At 56.3% G+C, this 23,929-nt stretch overlaps 2 protein-coding genes and 1 non-coding gene across 10 annotated transcripts in view; 1 reads left to right on the top strand and 2 right to left on the bottom strand.

Annotated features, from left to right (window-relative positions):
* Positions 1-16,346, bottom strand: part of LOC112674447 (uncharacterized) — a 51,249-nt gene extending 34,903 nt beyond the window's left edge. For all 4 annotated transcript variants that reach the window (XR_007408497.1, XR_004812264.2, XR_004812265.2 and 1 more), the window contains exon 1: positions 16,207-16,346. This is a non-coding gene — a transcript (uncharacterized LOC112674447). The remainder of the gene's footprint in view (positions 1-16,206) is intronic.
* Positions 16,241-21,112, top strand: RNF39 (ring finger protein 39). Of its 4 annotated transcripts, none has more exons than XM_049106063.1 (4): positions 16,241-16,790; positions 18,206-18,228; positions 18,330-18,525; positions 19,957-21,112. In XM_049106063.1, exons 1-4 carry the CDS (start codon positions 16,241-16,243, stop codon positions 20,541-20,543), a joined length of 1,356 nt encoding a protein of 451 aa, XP_048962020.1. In that variant the 3' UTR covers positions 20,544-21,112. The 4 variants fall into 4 exon arrangements, with proteins under 4 accessions (XP_048962020.1, XP_048962019.1, XP_048962021.1 ...); XM_049106062.1 differs by having other exon boundaries at positions 19,954-21,112; XM_049106064.1 differs by having other exon boundaries at positions 16,428-16,790; positions 18,434-18,525.
* PPP1R11 (protein phosphatase 1 regulatory inhibitor subunit 11) lies at positions 21,049-23,922 on the bottom strand. Of its 2 annotated transcripts, XM_025470945.3 has the most exons (4): positions 23,597-23,895; positions 23,277-23,406; positions 22,658-22,766; positions 21,049-22,285 (listed from the first exon to the last, which is right to left on the bottom strand). In XM_025470945.3, the coding sequence occupies exons 2-4, from the start codon at positions 23,295-23,297 to the stop codon at positions 22,083-22,085; spliced, it is 333 nt and encodes a 110-aa protein (XP_025326730.1). In that variant the 5' UTR covers positions 23,298-23,406; positions 23,597-23,895; the 3' UTR covers positions 21,049-22,082. The 2 variants fall into 2 exon arrangements, with proteins under 2 accessions (XP_025326730.1, XP_025326729.1); XM_025470944.3 differs by lacking the exon at positions 23,277-23,406 and having other exon boundaries at positions 23,597-23,922.
* Between the last annotated feature and the right edge of the window lie 7 nt (positions 23,923-23,929).

Here is a 23,929-nt window from a genome sequence, read left to right as displayed (position 1 = left end):
GTGAGAATGCACGCCCTTCCCCTTTCCAAACAAATCATCTACCTTTTCTACTTCCGCATACTCAGATGCCAAAAGTAATCTCAGGTCATAACCCTCGCCACCACCCACAGCAAAAATCTTCATCATTCACTGTGGCGCTGTGGAAGGTAGGGCTCCTGGGAGGTTCCCACCTGCTGGGGCAAAGGTGTGCCCTGGGCAGCTGGACAGCAGGACCCTGGTGGGAGGTGGGGTAAATGCAGAGGCAGAGGGACCTGGCGGAGGTGGGGGTTCCTGTGAGGGTGGGAGACCCGGGAATTGGAGGGGCCTGAGGCTGGTGGGGGTCCCGCAGGGGTGAGGGTCCCTTGTGGAGAGCCCACCCCCAGAGCTCAGGTTTAGCAGAACGTGCCCCCCCCCGCCCCCATCCCAGGTGAGGATTGCTGGCCCTAGTCTGGGCGCTGGGAGTCAGACAGAACACAGGATCCTGCTGGTTCCTTGAACCAACCAGATTTAGTTTCCTCAGTGCAGACGGAGAAGTTCCTGGATGGTGTCCCCTCTCTTGACCCCTGACCCCTGGCACAGACTCTAGGATGGGTGGTCAACTATAAATATTTACTACATTGAAGCCATCCCAGCATGTCTCTTTCTCACAAAGCAGTGATGCCTTAGAGATCTCACTCAAATTCAGTGGGCTGGCTTCAGCACATCTCCTCCAGGACGCTTCCCCAAGCAGGCTTCCCAGCTACTCCTGTGAGGAGGGCCCACACCCTCCAGCTCCTGTGAGCACTGCCCACAGGAGGCTGAGACTAGCCCAGGCAGAAGCAGGGCTTTCCTCCTGTGGTTTCCTCCCTAGCCTCCTCCAGAGCACCTGGCCCAGTGGTCAAGTTTCAATCTGGGGACACCCTGGTCCACTACTAACAACTCTGAGCACCCTCTCTTCCACCCAGAGCACCCGCCGGGGCCCACTCATTAGCTTTCCTGAAGCTGTCAGATCTGGAGAGGATCCTGACTGGGAGGTCAGGTGGTTGGTAAGAACAAGGGCCTACATGTACACTCTCCAGTCCAGGGTGGTGTCTGCAGATCCCAGCTCTCCCCCAAATAGTTTCCTAGACTCTCTTCTACTGACCTCACCACCTCCTCTTGAATTAGGAATGGCTGCATTCCGAAACTCCGGATAGGACACTGATGCTCCAAATCAGATCTCTTAGGGCAGCCCGGGTGGCTCAGCAGTTTAGCGCCGCCTTTGGCCCAGGGTATGATCCTGGAGATCTTGGATCAAGTCCCACATCGGGCTCCCTGCATGGAGCCTGCTTCTCCCTCTGCCTGTGTCTCTGCTTCTTTCTCTCTGTGTGTCTCTCATGAATAAATGAATAAAATTTTTTTAAAAATCAGATCTCTTAAGCCATCTTGAAGGTAGAAGATCCCCCTGAAATGTGCAACAGAACAGTTATAAAAATTAATAACTTTTCTGTGGTGCTGCATCCCGTTTTGACCCCCTGGACACCTGTATTGGTTTCCTAGGGCTGCTACAACAAGGCTGCTTCAAACCAGCTGCTAGAGACAGGAGAAGCTCACACCCTCAAGGGAGGAAGCTGGATGCAATGACATTTGCGTAGCTCCCTCCAAAGGGTCTGGCCAGGAACCTTTCCCTGCCTCCTCTGGTTCCTGGTGCTTACTGCAATTCTGGGTGTTCCTAGGCTGGTTGGTACATCAGGCCAGTCTCCACCTGCACCTTCACATAGCCTTCTACTCTGTGTCTATGTGTCTGAGTTGGTCTCCTCATAAAGATACCAGCCATACTGGACTAGTATCCAGGCCACCATAATTTGTGCACTGCCCCCAGATCTGTCTCCACGGACACTCCCATGTGTGGGGGCTGTCCTCAGCCCCTTCCTCCTCACTGTGACAAGCTTGGGGTCCCAAGCTGGGAGGGGGCCCCTACCTCAGGCTCCACCCACCCCACCCTCCAGACATCTGGCCCAGGGCCATCATCCCTCCTGCCACAGCCCATAGCAGGCCTGCTCTCACCTGTGTCAGGATCATAGCTGCCTTCCACATCCCCCGGCCCAGTCCATCCTCTGTGACTGAAGCCAAAATCACTTTTCCCCAGCATTTTCTTATGAAAATTCTCAGAAGACTAGACAGGATTTTATAGTGACCACACACAAACCTATCACCTGGGTTTGACCACTTCCATTTGACCATAATTGCCGTATCACATGTTCCTACCTGTCCTTCCCTTTCTCCATTCACCAGTCCATCTTATGATTTTTTTAAAATTTTTTAAAGATTTTTTATTTATTCATAGAGATGCAGAGAGAGAGAGAGAGGCAGAGACACAGGCAGAGGGAGAAGCAGGCTCCATGCAGAGAGTCCAACGTGGGACTCGATCCAGGGTCTCCAGGATCATGCCCTGAGCTGCAGGTGGCGCTAAACTGCTGCGCCACCAGGGCTGCCCCATCTTATGCATTTTAAAGTCAGTTGCAGACAATCAAAAAATCATTTGATTTTTTAAACCTTTTAAAAATTAATTAATTAATTTTTTTTTAAAGAGAGAGCAGGCAGAGAGGAGCAGAGAGAGAGAGAGGAGAGGATCTCAAGCAGACTCCCCTCTGAGTGCAGAGCCTAATGCAAGGCTTCATCCCAGGACCCTGAGATCAGGACCTGAGCTGAAATCAAGAGTCAGAGCCTTAATGAACTGAACTCCCCCCCCAGGTGCCCCTCAAATGATTTTTTATTTTATTTTATTTTTATAGATTTTCTTTGTTTATTCATGAGAGACACACAAAGAGAGAGACAGAGAGGGGCAGAGGAACAGGCAGAGGGAGAAGCAGGCTCCATGCAGGGAGCCTGATGTGCGACTCAATCCCGGGACTCTGGGATCACGCCCTGGGTCGAAGGCAGAAGCTAAACCGCTGAGCCACCCAGGGATCCCCCTCAAATGATTTTTTTTAAGATAATCTGATCAGGGGCACCTGGGTGGCTCAGTGGGTTAAATGTCTGCCTTTGGCTCAGGTCATGATCCCAGGGTCCTGGGACTGAGTGCCACATTGGACTCTCTGCTCAGAGGGGAGCCTGCTTCTCCCTCCCTCTCTGCCCCCCACCTCACTCATGCTCACTCTCTCTCTGTCAAATAAGTAAAAATAAAATCTTAAAAAGATAATCCAATCACATCAGGACTTAACTGAACTTTGAACGGGCTTTCCGTGATGCTACATTTGCTATAGTATAAACCACAAACTCCATACCTCTCTGCGCAACTGCTCCCAGCCAGCTTCCAGTTTTTCTCAGTTGTACATGAGCATCACCTCTCCCCATGCTGTTGTTCCTTCTTGTGAGACTGTCCCCAGAAAGTCCCTCCTGACATCCCATCAGTGTCACAGAGCGCACAGCACAGAGGCACTTCCTTCGTGGGTGTAGAGCAGCCCGCACACCTCAATCCCCATGCTCACCTCCAGGAATCATAACCACCTGTTTGTGTCCTTCCCACTCCCACCCCCAACTAAGAGCTTCCCTAGAAATCAGGGATCCCAGGATGCTTGGTTGGCTCAGTGGTTGAGCGTCTGCCTTTGGCTTAGGGTATGATCCAGGGGTCCAGGATCGAGTCCTGCATCGGGCTCCCTGCATGGAGCCTGCTTCTCCCTCTGCCCGTGTCTCTGCCTCTCTCTCTCATGAACAAAAAATAAAACTTTTAAAGAAAGAAATCAGGGATCCCACTGCATTTGCCTTTCCTCTGCATCCATTTCAGTGTGGCAGACATGGGTGGCCAGTGAATATTTGCTGGGTGAAGGTGTCACTGGTTCTGTCCCTCTGTTCCTCTGACAGTACCTTGGTACCATCCTTACCCACACAGCCTGGGTCAGGGATAAGAATGAAGAAAAGAACACTAGGTGGTACCAGTGTCCTCTGGCCGCAGAGCCCCAGAGACAGGTGGGGTTTATTACTGTTCGTAACGAGAGAGTGCACACAGAACTGGGTGGCATCGCAGTAAGAGTTGGAAAAAACAGTGCAGAGACTGAGGCAGGCTGCCCCAGATGGGCCACTTTGCAGTGAATATTATCTTCAGTTAAAAGTAATCAAAATGCAGAAGATGCAGGAAAAACCGTCTTCCTCGTCCCCACCTGCCTCAATTTACATTGGAAAGGAGAGCCTGTACCGGAAGAGATTCCTCTCACCTGCTTAATAGGTAACCGTTGTTTTGCAAACATCTCCCTCCCCTTCCTGCCAGGGGTCCCTCCCCTCCCTCTTTTGCTGCCTCATTGGCCTTGGAATTTCCATATCCGCAGAGAGTCCCCATACCTATGCTATTAAATTCGATTTTCTCCTGCTAATCTGTCTCACGCCAATTTGGTTCAAGATCCGCTGGTAGGACCTTGAAGGGCGGACAAAGGTCTTCCTCCCCAGCATGGTGACAGGATTTGGGCTTGTCAGGGTTGTAGGGCCAGCTTCTGAATGTCAGAGGTCAGAGGCTGCTCTTCTGTTCTTTCTCAGTGGGGAATTGGGGCGACTGTCTGTTCAATGTAAAACCTTTCCAAAAGAATGTCAGTGTCCCAAGTGTTCGACCCCTGACCCAGCCATACAGCCCCCAGCCTCATGCTCAGTTCTCACGGTCCTGGAGGGGGCAGATGCCCACATAGAGGGGTCAGGTGCCCATATAGAGGGGGCGGGTGACCCTGGAGGGGGTGGGTGACCCAGGGCTTGGGGAAGCTGAGTCATGATTAGAGAGGGCTGGCTGCCCTGGGTGGCCTTGACTGCAAGCTCTTCGCGGCTTCTGCTGCCCAGACGCCCCCATTCTCCCAGGGCAGAAACTGCAGCCACTTGCCCAGGCCAGGTTGTGTTTGTCTGTCATCCTCCCTGGTACATAGCCTCCCAGTGACTCCCATACCTACTCATTTGAGGCCTGAGGAAAACCTATTAGATACGTATTCTTGGTTGGTTCTGTGACAGTGGCCTCTGACCAGACAGGTTTGGCTCCCTGGACCCAAGGGCCTTGTTGTCTCTGCTCCCTGCCTGTTCGGGTGATGATCTCATCAGTTTCTGGGATCCGGTGACTCAGTGCAGATGCCTGGCACCTGAGTTCTCCTGGATGCTCCTGAGGATACTGGGCCATGACCTTTCCACCCACAGAGCAGCTCAGGAGACTGCCTCGGGGGGCGCTCACCTAGCACTATACTCCCAGCCAGAGGCCACATCCCTGCTGCTTCCGCCCCGGGCTCCTGACCCCACCCCCTGGGCGGGCTTTCCTGCCCCAGAACCCCTCCTGCCTCTTCCAGCCCATTCAAACCTGGTTTTTGCCAGTTGCGCTTCCCTGGCTTCAAGACTGCAAACAAATTACTTAAGTCTCTGGGCTTCCCGTGTGTGCACCTGTAAACTGTGGGTAAGGATAATTATCTTTTACTATTGTCCTGTGCACTAGCTTTGCGTTTTTGTTTTCTTACCGGGCAAGTAATTAATACGTACATTCATTTGTAAAGAATTTAAACCAGACAGGCAGAATTAAAGTCTCTCTCAGCCACAGTCCCCGGGAACCTGCTCTGACGTGGTACCTCAGGACGTCTCTGCATCTACCCAACTAGCTGTGCACATATGGAGGGAGATACATGTGCGTGAATGTGTGTGCACAAGCACTCATGAAATAGCTATAAAATGAGTATAGTGCGGAGGGTGAAGGGGCCTATTTATGACCAAGAGATGGTGGTGAAAAAATGAAAGCTGGGATGCCTGAGTGGCTCAGTGGTTGAATGTCTGTCTGCCTTTGGCTCGGGTGTGATCCCAGAGTCCCGGGATTGAGTCGCACATTGGGCTCCCTGCATGGAGCCTGCTTCTCCCTCTGCCTGTGCTGCCTCTCTCTCATGGATAAATAAATAAAATTTTAAAAAAAGAAAAGCTGTATTTTTGATAAAAGTTAATCAACAGGTGATGCCTACGATCGCAGGAGTATGCAGTAACAAACCTTGGTGTTCCCAGCTTTGCAGGCACAGCCACAAGCAAAACCACGGAGCACCCAAGGTGGTGAGGGTGGGGGTGGAGCTGCTAGTTTCTCTCATTAACCTAATTATTTGACTTTCTATGAGCATGTATAACTGATTCAAATCCTGAAAAATTACTTCTGTTTGAGTTTCTGTCCCATCAGCCGTGCTTCCCACTCACTCCTTTTCTCCTCCTCTCCTTTCCCATGGCCCAGCCGGTGGCCCAGCCCTCACTAGCTTCCCCCACAGTCGGGACCACCCCTGGAACAAGTTTAATCAGACTGTTTCTTCCCACTAGGAGCTCTCTGGGATTGGCCTGAGAGCAAGGTTGATGGCACGTTGGTGTCAGTCCCAGCCCCAGTCAGGACCCCATCCTCACCAGGCCGGGGATCCCTAGCTCACTGAGCTGCCTTCAGACACCCCTTGTTCCCGCTAACAAAACCCTGCCCATGTGTTTCTTTAATATGGATCACAGCTCATAGCACAAAATACTTCTGCACCTGCTTTTTCTTTTAAACGTGGGTCTTAGAATTAACCTCGGTGACATCTGTAAAAGCACTTTGCCTTCGGCGGGCACGGGGCAAGTTTGTTGACTGCACTTTAATCCTACTATTCCAACATCACGGTGAAACCGCCAGGACACTGGGGAAGGCCCCTGCTCTCGCTCACTCCAGCTCCTGGATCACAACCCTGTCCTCCTGCAGAGCACCTGCTCCCTGGAGCTCTCCCACACCTGTGGGCTGGCTCTCCCCTCAATACCCTCTCAAGCCCTGTCCTGCGGGCCTGCTCCACCGCGGAAATACTTCCCTTCCCTAAAGACTACACTTGTCACTTCCCCCGGAAGAGGGTCCTCCGCGCTCTGGGACTCCCGGCCAGTGTGGGCTGTGGGCTCACACGCCCCCCAGTAGGAAGCCCGGCTGAGTGCGGTCCCTCCCGTTTCAGCATCCTCGGGGCTTGGCTCGTCGCCTACCCCCTACGGGTCTGCTGGATAAAAACCTCCAGCTTCCTAAAAACACAATCCCTCTCTTCTACTTCACGTGCCACCGCCGGCGGTCCTGCGGCACACCAGCCGGGGGGCGCGGGGGGCGCGGGGGGCGCGGGGGGCGGGGGCGGGGCGGCGCCGGGATGCGGGGCGCACGAGGCCAGGCCGGGTGCGGGGGGAAGCTCGGGGCGGCGGCCGCGGAGTCGGAGTCGGAGTCGGGTCGGGTCGGGCCAGCTTCTCTCTCAGACACGCGGGCGGAGGGCGCCGGGGGCGCGGGCGCGGCTCCCGCACTAATGGGCAGGCTGTGCGCCCGCCGGATGCCAGCCGCACGCCGGGGATGTTTGGGCGCCAGGTCACCCGGGAAGAAGAGGGACGGGAGGGAAAGCCCGACGCAGAGGTACGTGGGCTTGTCCAGCTCACCGCCAGCTCCGTGGGCTCCTCTCGGTCCCTCCCGGGCTCGCCGGCTCGGCCCCAGGCGTCCGCGCCTCTGACTCCTAGTCCCCGCTCCCGACTCCTTGGTGTCCGCCGCCCTGGGAGGGGGAGGGGAGGGGAGGGGAGGGGAGGGGAGGGGAGGGGGGCCGGCTGGTTTCCTCGCGCCGCGGTGGTGCCCTCTCGTTCTCTTCCGTGCGAGTGCTGACTGAAATGTGAACTCTGGAGGCTATCGACCATCGTATCCACAGAACTCGCCCGGTCCTGTGGGCCCTGCCCTCGCCTACAGCGTCAGGTGCTTCCACAGGGCTGCCAAGAGCATGGCCGAGAGCAGCAGCTGAGCTCCCACAGCCACCGCTTAACCTCACATCAGCCCCGCAGTCCAGAAGCCCCTCGGTTGTTCTCACATCCCACGTCTGGGCCGGCAGGCAAGACACCTGCCAGGTCTCCAACTTACATCCTGGCAATCCCACATCCCTGCATTCCCACATCCCTGCACCCCCACATGACTATATCCCTGAATCCCTGCATCCCTACATCCTGGAGCTGCCTCTTTTTACTGCTGCATCCCATGCCAGGCCACCAACCCTGCAGCCAGAGTCCCTGAGACTCTGCAGCCCCTGCCCAGTCAGGGTCCTACTGCTCCCAGGAACTCCCTCTTTCCAGCCACAGACACCAGGCCTTCATGCTGAACCGCACCCTTTAGCAGTGCTGCCTCAGGACTTTGCCTCTGCCTTGCCCTCCATCTGGACCACTTTTTTTTAAGTTTTTTTTAAAGTTTTTTTTTATTTATTTATGATAGTCACACAGAGAGAGAGAGGCAGAGACACAGGCAGAGGGAGAAGCAGGCTCCATGCACCGGGAGCCCGACGTGGGATTCGATCCCGGGTCTCCAGGATCGCGCCCTGAGCCAAAGGCAAGCGCCAAACCGCTGCGCCACCCAGGGATCCGCCACTTTTCTTCCAGATAAGCAACTGGCCAATCCCTTTACCTTCTTCACATCTTTGCTCAGGTGTTGCCTATTGAAATTCTAACCCTGCCCAACCTATCCTACACCACCTTCCATCCTTCCAGCTTCCTGTGGCTTATGGGACCTGTCATACATTTCACATTTTTATTTCTTTGTTTTCCCCATTAGAATGTAAATCTCATGAGGCCATCTGCTTCATTCTCTTTGTTGTTGCTTTTTTTTTTTTTTAAGATTTTATTTATTCAGGAGAGACACAGGGAGAGAGAGGGGGGATAGAGGCAGAGACACAGGCAGAGGGAGAAGCAGGCTCCATGCAGGGAGCCCGATGTGAGACTCTATCCGATGTGAGACTCTATCCCGGGTCTCCAGGATCAGGCCCTGGGTTGAAGGCAGCACTAAGCCTCTGAGCCACCCAGGCTACCCAGCTTCATCCTCTTTGGAGCCCCAGCCCTCTCACAGTATCTGGCACATAGTAGGGGCTTCCTAAATATCTGTTGGATAAATGATTTCCTTTGATCATGAAAACAAGTCTTTGATATAAGTACAAATGTTCCCAGTCTAAAGCCACAAAGCTAACAGGAGTTGAGTCAAACCTTGGAAATCAGTTTCTGAAGGTGTGTGTTCCTTTGTTCTGGGCAGCTTGTTACCAGTTCAGTCACAACAGGCAAAGATGTAAAATGAAGGGTCTGGGCTGATAGGAGCTTTGCCATCTGCCACTCCTTCTCCAGCCTCCCCCCTGCCTCAGCCCTCCCCAGGACCAGGAAGAGAGGGCAGGTTTACCGGGTCCTAGGAGACTGCAGACCCCACAACCAGGAAAAAAACACTCCTGTCTGGCTTCCTACACTCCATGCACCCCATTGGCTGATCTCTGACTCTGGAAGAGAGAATAACAAAGCAAGTGTGGTGGGGGTACAGATGAGGAGGGTGGGGAGAAGGAGCCAGCAGGTAAGTGCTGTGGAGGGAGTGCTTGCACACAGGGGCTGTCTCACTTTGTCCTCACCCCCTCTCTCGTGACCCCATCCAAGGCCCAGCTCTCCTCAAGAGCTTTACAGGAACCTGGTCCCTTCCAGGAGCTAGAACTCATCCTTGATGCCCCCCCCCCCAGGACCCCCAGTGACCATGGCATTGCTTCCATCTACAAAACACGCTTTGAGCCCACCTGCCCCTTTCTAGCTGCATCAGCTCCCACCTAATGTCCTCTCTCATCCTGGAGCAGTTTCTTTCTTCAGATGACCAATTCACAAAACTCTGGGGATACCACTGGATTCAAAGCCCTGGGGGCCCTGATTCCAACTCGTCGTATTGCACTGCTTCTACCTGGAGACCCTGAATGACCTGGTCTCTGCCTGAGTCTTCATCTACTGGCACCACCCTGACCTCCAGCTCACCATACACTGGCTGCTTGGCTTGCTTGGCTTGTTTGCTTGCTTTCAAAAGATTTAATTGATTTATTTGAGAGAGAGAGAGAGAGAGAACATGCAAGCAGGAGCACCAGCAGGAGGAGGGGCAAAGGCAGACTCCCTGCTGACCAGGGAGCCCCATGTGTGGCTTGACCTGAGATGACCTGAGCTGAAAGCAAGCACTTAACCGACTTAGCTCCCCAGGCGCCCGCATCAGCTTTCTTTAAATTGCCCTGAACCGTTCCTGTCCTCAGCATCTTTGCAAAGCTGTTTCCTGGGCCTGGATACCCTTCCTTCCTCTCTGTTCCTGATGACGTTTCATTCATCTCTCAAGTCTCCTCAATGTTGCCTCCCCGAGAGGCCTTCCTCAGTGTCCCCATCTCAACTAGAGCACTGTGCCAGATCTTTGTAGGGCTGCCAGATTTCAGCAAACAAAAACACAGGACATCTACTTAAATCTGAATCCCAGAAGAATAACTCATCATTTTTATTTTTTATTTTTTTAAAAGATTTTATTTATTTATTTATTCATGAGAGACACAGAGAGGCAGAGACACAGGCAGAGGGAGAAGCAGGCTCCATGCAAGGAGCCGGATATGAGACTCCATCCCGGGACTCCAGGATCAGGCCCTGAGCCAAAGGCAGATGCTCAACTGCTGAGCCACCCAGATGTCCCTGCATCATTTTTAGTGCAAGTATTCCCCTATATAATATTTGGGAGATATTTCTATTCATTTTTTATCTGAAATTCATGTTTAACTGGATGTCCTGTATTTTATCTGGCAGCTGTAGACATACGGGTTGACTTCATTCCCCTTATGTTTGGAGAAGTAAACTGAACTTCTCGGCTCAGGTTCTGCCAGTTAAATGTGTGTATGTGGGATTCGAGAGGCAGAAGTGAGGGGAGGCCAACTTCCTATAGCACATGAGCTAGCTGAGCCCGACAAGGACGGGGTCCGAGGAGGAGAGAGTAGCATCGGCTCTGACTAACCCAGAACCTGGTGACCTCTCTCATCACCCAGTTCCTTACTTCAAGGACAATGAGCGTGGTGTCCACTCCCCGCCGGGGCCAAGCTGATGCGGCTCTAGCACCCGCCCTGCGCTTCACGGCGCAGTGTGGAGATGCAGGGGGTCATTCAGTGTCTCCCTCGCTGTCCGTGTCATACCTCGGCATCAGCATGCCTGGACTTCAGTATTTGTTCCTTCCATTCTTTGTCGGATAAGCCCTCACTCTGGATGTGCAGGAAGTGGTCAGTGAGCAGCCGTGTAAGGAAATATGTGTGGAAGAGACAGAGGCAACCTGCTCTGCTGCGCTAGAGGATGAGGACCAGAAAGGCTGCCCCGCTCATACCCTGTCACCTGGGACCTCTGCTTTCTAACCTGCAGTGTGAGGGCTACCTGGTGTTAATGTCCCTTTTAGACATCTGGGTGGCTCAGCGGTTGAGCTTCTGCCTTTGGCTTGGGGTGTGATCCCGGGATTCCGGGATCAGTTCCCACATCGGGCTCCCTGCATGGAGCCTGCTTCTCCCTCTGCCTGTGTCTCTGCCTCTCTCTGTGTGTCTCTCATGAATAAATAAATAAAATATTTTTTTTAAATGTCCCTTTTACCTGTGACATCCTGCCCATCTGGGGTTTTGCACACTCCATAGTAAGAGCCGGACCAGAACCAAATGGTTGCACATGGTGTGCTGCACAGGTTAACAAATTACTTTTCTGGAAGGCTCGTCCCCTGATGGGAAAGCAGGCACAGAGAGTGAATGTGAGCTGTTGACCATGCAAGAAGAGGAGGGTGGCTGGGGCTATGTGGGGCTCTGACCACACAGATCTGGCCACATGATGGCTGCTCGTGGAGTAGAACCCAGGGCCTTGTCCCTCTTAGCACCTTTGCCTCCTATGGGAGCAGAACCACCAATGGCAGGCGGCCCCGGTGGTGCAGCGGCTTAGCGCCGCCTGCAGCCTGAGGTGTGATCCTGGAGACCCGAGATCAAGTCCCATGTCGAGCTCCCTGCATGGAGCCTGCTTCTCCCTCTGCCTGTGTCTCTGCCTCTCTTTCTCTCTGTGTCTCTCATGAATAAATAAATAAAATCTTAAAAAAAAAAAAAAAAAGAAAAAGAACCACCAACGGCGTCACACTTGGTGCACGTACTCTTCAGCAAGATCTGTTCCCGCTGCTGGCTCCAGCTTGGCACCCAGGGCTCCGCTCAAACATCACCTCCCCCGAGAAGCGTTTTCTAACCCCCTATTAGAAGTGGTACACACCTCCTCCAGGCAATTCCTCTTACATCACCCATTTGATATTCTGCAAAGCACTTATCATGTCTGTAATTATCTTGTTAATTTATTTGTTTACTTGCTTATGGTTAGTCTTTCCCAACAGAATCTAACTTGCTGGAGGGATAAGGGACAGTGGCTGGCTTGGCCACCTTTGTCCTCTGACACATAGGAGGCCCTCAGTACGTCACTGCTGAGCCAGGAGCCGAATGGACAAGCCAACAACACTCACCTCCTTGTGTTCCTACAGGACTGGCCAGGGATGGGGAGTGAGCAGGCTGGACAGGATGATGGATAGAGAGGGCTTCAGGGCAGCTGAAAGGGTGAACCGAGAAGTATCCGTGACACTGAGGGGGCAGCAGTCAGAGGGAGGCCACCAGCACCCAGGCATCCAGGCATAGTGAGAAGAGGAGCAGGGACTCAAGGCACAGGGACAAGGGATGTTCCCAGGAGGGGCAGAAAATGGAAAGTCAAGTCTCAGAAGAGAGGAAGAAGGATGCCTGGGTGACTCAGTAGTTGAGCATCTGCCTTTGGCTCAGGGCATGATCCCTGGGTCTTGGGATCGAGTCCCACATTGGGCTCCCTGCATGGAGCCTACTTCTCCCTGTGCCTATGTCTCTACCTCTCTCTGTGTGTCTCTCGTGAATAAATAAAATCTTAAGAAAAAAATGAAGAGAGTAACCAACGTTTCAGGGAAAGTGCACAGTGTCTGGAGGCCGTGGATCTGAATTTCAGCCCCGGTGCTGCTCTCAGCCCTGACGGCTGTGACTGTGTGATGCCCCTAGAACCAGGCTCATGTCCTTGAGCGTCAGGGTGGTTTGGAGAGTCTGGCTGAATCCTCACCGTCCCCACCCGCAGCAGCTCCCAGGAAGCTGCCCACTCGAACACAGCCTGCCAGCTGTGTTAAAACCATACCATACTCAGCAGTTCTCTTGAAAAAATGAGTCCTCAGAGAACCAACCTGGATTGAAGAAACCCTTGGGAATGGGGCACAGCAGGTGGGAACGGAGAAAGAACCATGGCCTCCTTGATTCATGCTTCCTTCTGCCTGGGCTTTCTTTTCCCAATTCTGGTTTTCTCCCCAAAGAGGCTTCACAATTTTTGTTTCAGCTTTTCCATTTCTTTCCCACTCCACCCAACCTGCTCTTCACTTATATGTCTCCTCCTCCAGGGAGCCTTCCTGACATCAGGCCCACTCATCCCCCAATCTGTCAACATGACCCTCCACCCACTCTCCTGGCTCACTGCACCTCTACCTTCAGTAATGATGGTCTCAGGGTGCTGGAGGCATCTTCATGCATTATCACGCTCCCTAATTCCGTCATAGTGGATTCCATGATGTTCTCCCTCATCACACTCCCTCAAGGCAAAGTCTTCCAAGCACTGCTGTGTACTGACCTCTCCTCCTAGAAGGCTCCTGCAGATGGGTGGACTCTCAGAAAGGACAGGGATGTCACTGAAATGGAGGCAGAGACCGGTTGAGGAACAAACAAACTAGAAAGAGGCAGGAAGAGAAGGAAACAGACTGTGGATGGGCTGAGCCTCCCAGTACTCCCTGGCTTGTGTGTGGGTACTGCACATTCCACATGAGTGCACAGGAACAGGCTGGAGCAGCTGGGAAGGGTGGGCACGACTGCATGGGAGGCACTGGTGTTAGTGTGGCACAAACAAGGGCACGTGCAGTCACCGTCACCGGCAAGCCAAGCCAAGCCAACACACACCAACAGGCACGTCCACCCATCCAGCTCTCTGCAGATAGAATGAGGGATTAGCCTGGTTGTCAAGGATTCTGGTGAGAGGGAGAGAGTCCTAGGAAGTGAGACATCCTGGCCGCATTCACCTGCGAAGGCTGTTCCCCGTGCTATGTATCCTAGAACTGCTAGGTGTGAGCTCACTGGAACCACACCTCATGGGCAGAGCAAAGCCTCAGCATCTGCTGACAGAAGGCATGTGACAATGGGACCATGAGCTCTTGAGCCCCTAAATGCCACCTGCCCTACCACATGAACACCCCCGGCACAACCTGACCTCAGCCATGGAAGCAGATCTGCTGGTAGGGGTAAGACTATGGCCAGCATCTAGAAGGTCTCTGCAGAGTCTGTCAGAAGTCCCTCTCACTTCACCCACGTGGTGACAGCCAATTCCACGACTGCATGTATGTTTGCCGAGACCTGCCATGCGCCAGGCACCATTCCAAGTTCAGGGACCGCAACCTGAAGGCCAGCCTTCTGCTCCAGTAAAACTGCCTTTTGTTGGAGAGAAGCAGCTCAAAACACAGCTAGATCATTTCAGGTGGTGACACTGCCAGGAGGACAGTAACTCTGGGTGAGGAGACAGTCAGTGCCCTTGTGGAGAACTCCTCAGACATGGTGCTGAGTGATATCCTCTCCTGAGTATGTTCTGTTTTGTTTTAGATTTTATTTATTTATTCATGAGAGACAGACAGAGGGAGAGAGAGAGAGAGGCAGAAGGAGAAGCAGGCTCCATGCAGGGAGCCTGATGTGGGACTCGATTCTGGGACTCCAGGATCACACCCTGGGCCAAAGGCAGGTACTAAACCGCTGAGCCATCCAGGGATCCCCAAGTATGTTCTGTTTGGGTTGAGCCTCGAATGACAGATGGACACAGTCATGTCGGGTCTGGAGAGGATAGGTGACTGTGCCAGCCATCCCAGGAGACCCAGACTTGAGGTTTCAAATGGAACAAGAGACTGAAGCCATCCACAGGAAAGGAACTCCAGAGAATGGACAGGAAGGCCAGGAGAGGCACAGATGTCCAGAGACAGTGGCAACGGGAGGAGGGAGAAAAAAGTAGTGCAGATAGTCCCACAGGATCAGGGATGGGCAAATGGGGAAGCACGTGTGGTGGTTTCCTATTTGCCGCTACAGCGTAGGTGATCTGCAACCTGTATAGGAAGTTGCAACCCCAGCACTCACCACCTAGCACCTCCGTGGTTCCGGAGTTCAACGTGGGTACCACTGGGCAACAATCCTGAAGCTCCTCCAGGAACCCAGCACCTCCTCTTCCCTCTGCCCTGCCCCTCCCACAGTCCTAAGTCCCACAGCAGGCTCAGGATGCATCCTGCCTCTCCTGTGCCTGCTGGTCTCCTGTTCTAGGGATGCTTCTGTTGATACTGGACCCATCTGGATTGTCCTAAACAATCTCTGTCTTTTAAACTCAACTGATTAGCAACCTGAATCCCATCTGCCAGCTTAGTAACCCACTCCCAGGTTGCAGGAATGAATTGTGGACATCTTTGGGGGACCATTACTGTATGGATGGCAGCGTGAAAGCCTGTCTTATGTACTGGGTTTTCGTCACGTTTGCGGGCTCCTGCTTGGTGAGCATAAGCTGGGAAGCTGGTCCCAGGATAATATGCACACACATGTGTGTTTGTGTAGATTTATCAGGGTGTCCAGTTTGAGTGTCAAGGACGTGCAGGTAGTGGGGATGAGGAGAGAAAGAAAGCAGAAGGGAGTTCCAGGACCTGAAATGAGACGGGTAGGGTAGAGTCCCAGCAAGGGCTCAGATCAGATCTGGGATGGGCTCCACTGCTGCTTATTCCCTTGCTGTGTGAGCTTGGCAATGCCAGCTCTCCGCACTGCCGTTCACCAAGAGATTTGCAAAGAGATAACCCTTGGGAACAGGCAGAAGAAGGAAAGAGAGTAGAGATGAGAACATACAGCAGGAAAAACTGAGAGAAAGGACTAGAAAGAGTGACATGGGAAGACAGTAATAGGAGAGGCTCTGGGAGCCAGCCAGAGGTGCCCCCACTGGGCCAGGCAGGAGTACACCTGCTCCGCCCCTTGCCCACAGCCTCAGAGAGCGAGCTCCTCAGCCCTTAATAGGTAAGGCAGGGCGATGGACAGGAGTGTCACCCCGACAACAGCAGACAGGAGCCAGGAGCCTCCAGATATAGGTGTGCCAGCAGCTGGGGATGACTCACGCCCTGGCCATGCAGGCACACATACCACAAGCGGCTAGGGCACCCTGCCCACCGGCCCAGGGCAGGCCCAGGGGAGGACAGGGGGCTGCCCTCCGCACACCAGGCCTAGTGCCCCAGGAGCTTCCCCTCCCTACTACCCCTCGGTTCCAGGCCCCAGAAGTCCTCTCCCTCCTCCACCCCATTCCCCACCCGCCGCCCTCCTTCAAACCTCAGCAGGGAAGCCAGAGAAGCAGGTGAGGGGTTGCGCAAGACCTGATGTTTACCTGCCTCAGGGACCTCCTCCCCCTATAAAGCCCGATGCGGCCGGGAGGGCGGTGGACAGCGAGCTGCTGGGAGACACAGGCTTTCTCGGGAGGGCGCCGGAGGGCGTCAGGCAGTGAATGCGCCGGGCGCAGCGAGGGCCGTCCAGCCGGCGAGCAGCAGGCGAGGGCCGCCCAGGGCGCGGGAGGCCGCGGAAGGCCGGACGCCCGGGCGCGCGTTCCCCATGGAGGCGCCCGAGCTGGGCCCGGGGCTGGTGGAGCGTCTGGAGCAGCTGGCGACGTGCCCGCTGTGCGGGGGTCCCTTCGAGGACCCGGTGCTGTTGGCGTGCGAGCACAGCTTCTGCCGCGCGTGCCTGGCCCGCCGCTGGGGCGCCCCGCCCGCCGCCGGGGTCCCCGCGCCACCCCCCGCCTGCCCCTGCTGCGGCCAGCCGTGTCCCCGCCGCAGCCTGAGGTCCAACGTGCGGCTGGCGGTGGAGGTGCGCATCAGCCGGGGGCTGCGCGAGAAGCTGGCGGAGCCCGGGGCGCGCGCGGGGAGGCGCCGAGGGGGCCGCATCCCCACGATGGGCTGCCTGGACCCGAGCGGAGAGGTGAGGCGGGGTCCCGGTGGGTGACCTGCCGCCGCGGGGGTTAGGCGCGGGGGCTCCCGGCGGCGGGGCTCTTCTGGAAGTTTAGGCAAGGAACGGATCAGAGGAATGCAAAGGACGGGGGAGAGGGGGTGGCGAGGCAGGATGGGGGGGTGGCGGGCGGCTGGCCACAGGTCCCGGGGGAGGCGCCGGGAAGGGTCGAGCGGGGGAAGGAGGTGCCACTGACCCCGAGGTCAGGGGGCGGCACCTAAGCCCCTGCGCTGACCGCGGGAACGCCAGGGCTCGCGGGAGATGCGGGGGACGCGCGGGGAATGGACACCCGGAGGGAGCCCAGGTGGCCGCGGCCAGGAGGAGGACGGCCTAGAATCAGACCTAGGCTCGGCGGGGGGTGTGGGGGGGTGCATATGGAATAGAGGGAAAGCAGATCCACACCCTACCCTCCTTCCCCCGTAGCGTCCAGGGGTCCCTCCGGTCACTGGCCTCAGCCGCTCTGGGCCCTACTTGTTACTGGATCTCCGGCTCCCCCTCTCAGGGCCCGGGAGACCCACACACCCTGCGCCCCCGCACTCCTCACTTCCTGCATCTCTGCACCTCTCCACTCCCCTTGGCCCCCCTTGCCACACCCCTCTCCGCCCCAACTCCCCGCCACCCACCAGCTACCCACCAGCGCCAGTCCCTTGCCAGACCCGCAGGCGTCCTGGATTTCTCACTGGCTTCTTCCCAGCAGCCTAGCCAGTCTCCAGTCTTGCTTCCACACTTTGAAGTCTACACAGACCTAATTAGTCCAGGTGTAATTGGCATCATTAGGCAAATTCTCTTTCCTCTCCTCCCTTCACCACTGCAGGTGTGCTCCAGTCATACCTGAGAGACAGTGATGGGAAGGGGGGCCTGATATTTATTTGGAGGGGGGCGGGCAGCATCCATTCTTGTTCCCATGGCACCCCAGGACACATCGAGGTCCAACTCCTTGGCCAGTGTAGACAGACACAAAGCAAAGGGCCCAATAAACGCCACTGGGCTTTTATGGCAAGAAGGGAAGCAGCTTTGTTATAAGGCTTTTATACCAACTCTTAGCCCTGGGGCTCCAGGTGTTTGGTCTAGGGTGAGGGACAATCTCAGGAAGGTATATAAAGATAGAATGAGGCTGGGGGAGGCAGCAGGGAAAGGTGAGAACTCCGGAAGGTAAGAGGGCAGAAACAAGTCCTGGAGAAGGCTGGGGAAGGAGAACCCTGGGAAATGGGCTGGAAACAAAGGCAGTGGACAATGATGGAGAGGAAGGAGGCACAGGGGGACAAAGAGGCCAGAGATGCCAGGGATCTTAGCCACTGAGAACCAGCTCCCCAAGGAAAGGGAAGAGGGGAGAGCCCCCCAGCACCATGCTCAGGGCTCACATCCATGTTTTCTTCTGCCCATCCCAGGATGTAAGGAAGACGTGGAGGAGGTGAGTTCCATTTTACTGTCCCTTCCTTTCCACTACCAGTGACTGCATCCATCCCCTCCCCATGGGCTCACATCTCTGCCCACATTCACATTCACGGACAGGTCTTCTGGATGGGAACTCACCCCTTCCTGCTCCAGACATGTGGGTGGGCATCAGGGCGGACGGTGTCTCCTGATTTCCTGAACCTTCTCCCTCATCTGTCCAGATTTGATGTCCCAACACCCAAGTCATCTAACTCAGATGATGACCTCCCCGAAGACTATCCAGTGGTCAAAAACATGCTCCACAGACTGGCAGGTAAGGAGGGCAGGCGGGGCCCAGCTGAGTGAGAGTCTAGTTCAGGTGTGCTCTCTCTTCTCCCTCTAACACATTCAGGACTTCTTTCATGTCCGTGTTGGCGTCCTAGGGCAGCCCTCAGAGCACCACCTGCTGAGGGCTGCAACAGCAGATGATCCCAGTCCCACAGTTCTGGACATAGACGATGGAAACACAGGTGTTGGCGGGATTGGATCGTTAGGGCTGTGGGGGCAAATCTGATGGGGCCTGTCTGCTGGCGTCTGGGAGCTGCAGATGCTCCAGGGCCTATGGGGTGCCTTCTCCCTGTGTCGTCTTCATGTTGCTTCCCCTCCATGCTCATTTGTCTCGGGGTCCAAACCTCCTCTTTTTGTAAAGACACAAGTCCTATCAGACTAGGGCCTGCCCTAACGGCCTCACTTTAACTGAATGAGCTCTGTAAAGCCTCTTTCCAGCTGAGTTCACATTCTGAGGCCCTGGGAGACTGCTGCATATCTGTTTGAGGGGAACACCTCTAACAGTGTCCACCACGGCCTGCAACTCTTACAAACAGCCGTAGAGGTCAGCTGCTTCTGCATCTCTCTGCTTCTAGGGCTCTGGGCCTTCCCTGCAGCTCCTGAGGAGTTGCCCAACCCCCACCCCCATCCCCATGACTGCAGCTGCCCTGTCCCTTCTTTAAACTGCCTGGAGGGGTGCCTGGTTGGCTCAGCAGGTGGAGCCTGTGACTCTCCATCTCACAGTTGTGAGTTCCAGACCCACCTTGGGTGCAAAGATGACCTAGAAATAAAATCTTAAAAGAAACAAAACTGCCAAAGATGCTCCACCCTCTCCGTCACCCACCATCCCATCCAAACCCAGACTGTTTCTAGCAACCCAATAGAAAAACCTCTCCTCAAGAGCAAACCATACATACATGGCTCTGAATACTCCTGGTCCCTTTAGCTATCACCACCTGCCCTTTCTTCCTCCCCCACTGTAACAAGAAGCTAGTGCACTCATACCTCCCCATGGGGCTGGGGGTCTCCTCTCCATCCTTCTTCAGAACCATCTTCCCATCCTGCTGAGCCAGCTCCCCACCCCCACCCCCAGATGCACCCAGTAAGGGTACAGTCTACTCCTCCGGTTAGGTGGACAGCTTCACTCTTCTCCCAGCCCACACACAGGCAACCTCTCCTTGGCTCTCACACTGTGCCCCCTGCCCACCAACGAGGTCCTTCTCCCAGTCCAGGTCCACTGGAGTGGCTGATCAGTGCTGGCTGAGCGCTACTGGGCCCTGCCCTCCACCTGTCTTCCCCTACTCTGGCCCTCCACGCCTCTGGAGCTGTCGTGGGGCATCCCTGAGGCCCTCTGCTGCACATTATCGGGCTCATCCTGCCAGGAACCCCTTCGGCCAGCCCCTCAAGCTGTTCTCTCCCGCCTCTCTTCGTGCAGCAGATTTGACCCTGGACCCGGGCACTGCACACCGCCGCCTACTTGTCTCCGCCGACCGACGCAGCGTCCAACTAGCACCCCCGGGGACCCCCACGCCCCCGGATGGTCCTGCGCGCTTTGATCAGCTCCCGGCCGTGCTGGGCGCACAGGGCTTTGGGGCTGGCCGGCACTGCTGGGAGGTGGAGACCGCGGATGCCGCCTGCGGCCCAGACTCCTCTGGGGAGGACGAAGCGGACGAGGATAAAGCCAAGGGCCGCTACGCCGTGGGCGCGGCCGGGGAGTCAGTGCGCCGCAAGGGCCGCGTGGGGCTGTGCCCCGCGGGGGCCGTGTGGGCTGTGGAGGGCCGCGGCGGCCGCCTGTGGGCCCTCACCGCCCCTGACCCCACCCCACTGGGTGGTGCAGGGCCCGTGCCACGGCGCATCCGCGTAGACCTTGACTGGGAGCGGGGCCGCGTAGCCTTCTATGACGGCCACTCCCTAGACCTACTCTTCGCCTTCCAGGGGCCGGGCCCCCTGGGGGAGCGCGTTTTCCCGCTGCTCTGCACCCGCCACGCCCACGCCACACTCCGCATTGTGCCAGCCGAAGGCTGAGTCACCACCACCACCACCACCACCACCACCACCACCACCACCACCACCGGGAGGCTTCCTCCTGCGCCAGGGAGCCCCCCTTCCTCCCGGGAGCACATCCACCTGTCCCCTCCCTCCTTCCCACCTGATCCCTACCCAGCACCCCAGCCCTGGCCACCAGGTAGACAGGATGGGTACCCGCAGCAGTTTACTCCCGGCCCCCACCTTGCCTCCTCTCCAGATGGGCCTGGTCCTCCTCCACAGTTATAGGGCTCCGGCTTCTGGCCTGGCTTGTGTCCTCTAGGAGGGGATAGGCCAGCCCTACTCCATGGTGACTGCTTCCTATGCTCATAGTCTTTTCCACTTTGGGACCTTGTTAGGGCTCCCCCTGCACATGCTCATAGTAAGGAACAAATGGTGCTACCTCTCCTTTCCTCCACCTGGAATGGCCCAGACCCCCAAACTCATCCTTGTATATAGCTTCACATCTTTCCACATATGTATAAATGGGCCCATATTAAACACGTTTTGTGATGTTGGGTTATTTATTTTGTGCATCTGTGGCAATAAATGAGATCTCAGTGGTGGTATGGATTTGACTCATCTCTGCAACTGTGCATGGCACAGAGGCCTAGAAAATGTCAAGATCCCAGTAAGGAGTGGGAAGGGCAGAGAGCTGGACATCTGGGCTTTGGAAGGCAGGAGGATGAGGGTACTGTCTGGGACATGCCCCTTCTCTGTGCTCCCTGCATTTTCTTTCCTCTCTCAGGGACCCAGGGCCCTGGGACTGTGTAGGATTGGTCTCTGATGCCAGAAGACGGAGGAGATTGTTGGCTCTAAGTGACCAGTCTTCAAGTGTTGGCAATCCTTTATCTTATGAGAAGGGTGAGAAGAGGCCATACCTGTTTCCTTTTGCATCTCCCATTAAAGATGAGAAAGCACAGACCTCTCTCCCTCAGCTCCTCTGGAGGGCATGAGGGAGGAGGACAGGAGAGGGGAAGGGTCGGGAGCTTGCCGGGAGCCCTCAGGTCTCCTGGGAGACCTTGGATCCCACAGGTAAGGACGAGGACTTCGGGTGATATAAATATGTAACTGGAAGAACTCTGAGCCAGGATTAACAGGCATAGCTGGGGAACACTGCCCCCAATCTGACAGGGACCCTGGCAGTGAAAGCCGGGGCAGCTGAAAACCCCATTTCAGCGTTTGGGACTCCAGGAAAGAATGCAAGGGGCCACACACGATAATTGGATCCTAGGACAGGTAGTTTGGCAGTGAGAACGAAGGGGAGAGACGAGGACCGTGACGCCTGAATCCCTGGAGAGCAGAGGATGAATACTGGAAGGAGAAACGAGGGCTGGGGGAACCCAAAAGTCTGGGCTCTGGAATAGCAGCAAGTTAGAATTCCAGGATCTCTGTGGACCCTCCTATCTTCCCTCCGTCAGGCAGAGGAGCAGGGAGAAGGGCTGGAGAGGGATCAAACCATGTGGGTTTAGTCCCCAGGTAGCCACATGAATACAGTCAGGGCCAGACAAACACAGGAGTGGTGGGGGAGAGAGGAATTTAGTGCTGCATTGGCCCTGGAGGGGGCTGGGAGGGGTCAGGAGGCTGCGGAGGGCTGGTGGGGCTTGGTCCTGGGGTTGTACGACGCTGTCCTTTGCGGTGGCCCCGAACACAGTGTGTATGACCACAGCCTTCCTCTTCCTCCTCATCACTCTCAGTGGAGCTCTCGCCAAAGGCCCGAGGTTTCTCGTAAATACAGCAACCTGGATTCGGAGGGAGGAGCCCAGGAAAGGAGCACCAGTTAACATATAATCAGTTGTACTCCTATTGGGTGTCAGCACTGGCTCCTTCTCCTTCCAGGGTCCAGCTTCTCTAGCCCCGCTGCCCCTGGGGCTCAGGCACACAAACCTGCCAATCCCAGGCACTTCCATGTCTCCCCTATAACCTTAATCCATGTCCCCGAAGCCAGAGAACCACCCAGGCTGTGACAAGGCTGTTAGCAGCTGGGGGCCTCAGGGTGGTCAGGTGTGAGAAGGAAGGCCAAGAGGGGTGGGGGCACAGAGGAGGCACCTGGGCTCCCCCACCCAGAGCTGGGTGGTGGGGTGGGGATGGGCAGCAGGGCAGTGAGCACTCACATTTGGATGAGCGGCGCCCCATGTGCTCATTGTCCACAGTGTCACTCGTCCATTCTACCTTCTTCTCTGGCTTCCGTTTCCGCAGTTTGATGGTCAGGCTCCGGTTCTCCTGGAAGGTGGGGAAAGACAGACATAGCCATCTGGTCCCCTCTGGCCGTCCCTTCCTCATCCCTCCCTGGGGGGTCATGTCTCCCAGCACCCCCCACCCCAGTCCATCAGGCCCCACCCAGGGTGGCAGAGGGGCCCGGCGCAGGTGGGGTAGCGCACAAGTGTGTGACCTCCGGGTCCCTGGGGAATTCTGCCGCTTCATATTCTGTGTCCATCCCAGCTTCGTGGACAGAGAAAACACAACTAACCTAGGAGGGTCCCCGCACATCTTCCAGGGAAAGCTCAACCCTCTCCGTCTCTCCATCCTCCTCCCCACATCGGCCTCGGTGTGACTAATGCTCGAGGAGGATTTTCTCAGCGCCCAGGACCTAACCTTCACCTGCGGCTCACTGTGAGGATCCCCGGACCCTCCCGGGCTTGCGCCCGCACCCGTGCACCCAGCCCCCGCCCCGGTCCTGCCAGGGCCCTCAACAAGGCGTGCAGCCCAGCGCACTCCGGTCCCGAGCTGCACCTCTTCGGACTCCCACATCATGCCCTGGTGTCCTCGAGGGGCGCTCACGGGCGGCCGTCCGTCAGGTGCTTCCCGACCCAGGGGGCGCCCCGGGGTCCCCCGCCCCGACTCTGAGCCTGTGGTGCGCCTTCTGCAACGGAACCACCGCTGGCCCCTGCCCCCGGGGTCCCCCTAGGCTCCCGCGCCAGCTCCGAGTCCCCAGCACGCCCCCCCGCCCTCGCCCGCCCCCTCCGCAGCCCTGACCCCGCCCCCGCCCCCGCCCCCGCCCCCGGCCCGTCCCCGTCCCCGCCGCGGGCGCCACCGTCCCCCGCCTTTCTCACGGGCTCAGTTGTCACGGTAACGGTGGTCTCCGTGACGGTCTCACTCAGCCCGGCTCCTGCCTCGGCCATGGCTGAGGCTGCGGAGAGGGCAGAGGGCGGCGGGGCAGGAAGCGGCCTTCCCGGTGTCTCCGAGCTCTAAGACGACCGGGATCGGGATCGGGATCGGGATCGGGATCGGATTCGGAGGAGCAGCCAGGACCCTCCAGCGCCTCGGCCCCTCCTCCTCGGCCTCCGCTTCCCCCCGGGGTAACCTGCCCAGCTCCACTTCCGGCTCGCCGCTTCCGGGTGTGACGCACTCCGCCGTCGCCGTCCCTTCCTGGCGCCGAAGGTCTC

This window comes from Canis lupus, chromosome 35, assembly GCF_003254725.2.
Source record: "Canis lupus dingo isolate Sandy chromosome 35, ASM325472v2, whole genome shotgun sequence".
NCBI lineage: Eukaryota > Metazoa > Chordata > Mammalia > Carnivora > Canidae > Canis > Canis lupus.
This window is presented reverse-complemented; position numbering and strand designations above follow the sequence as displayed.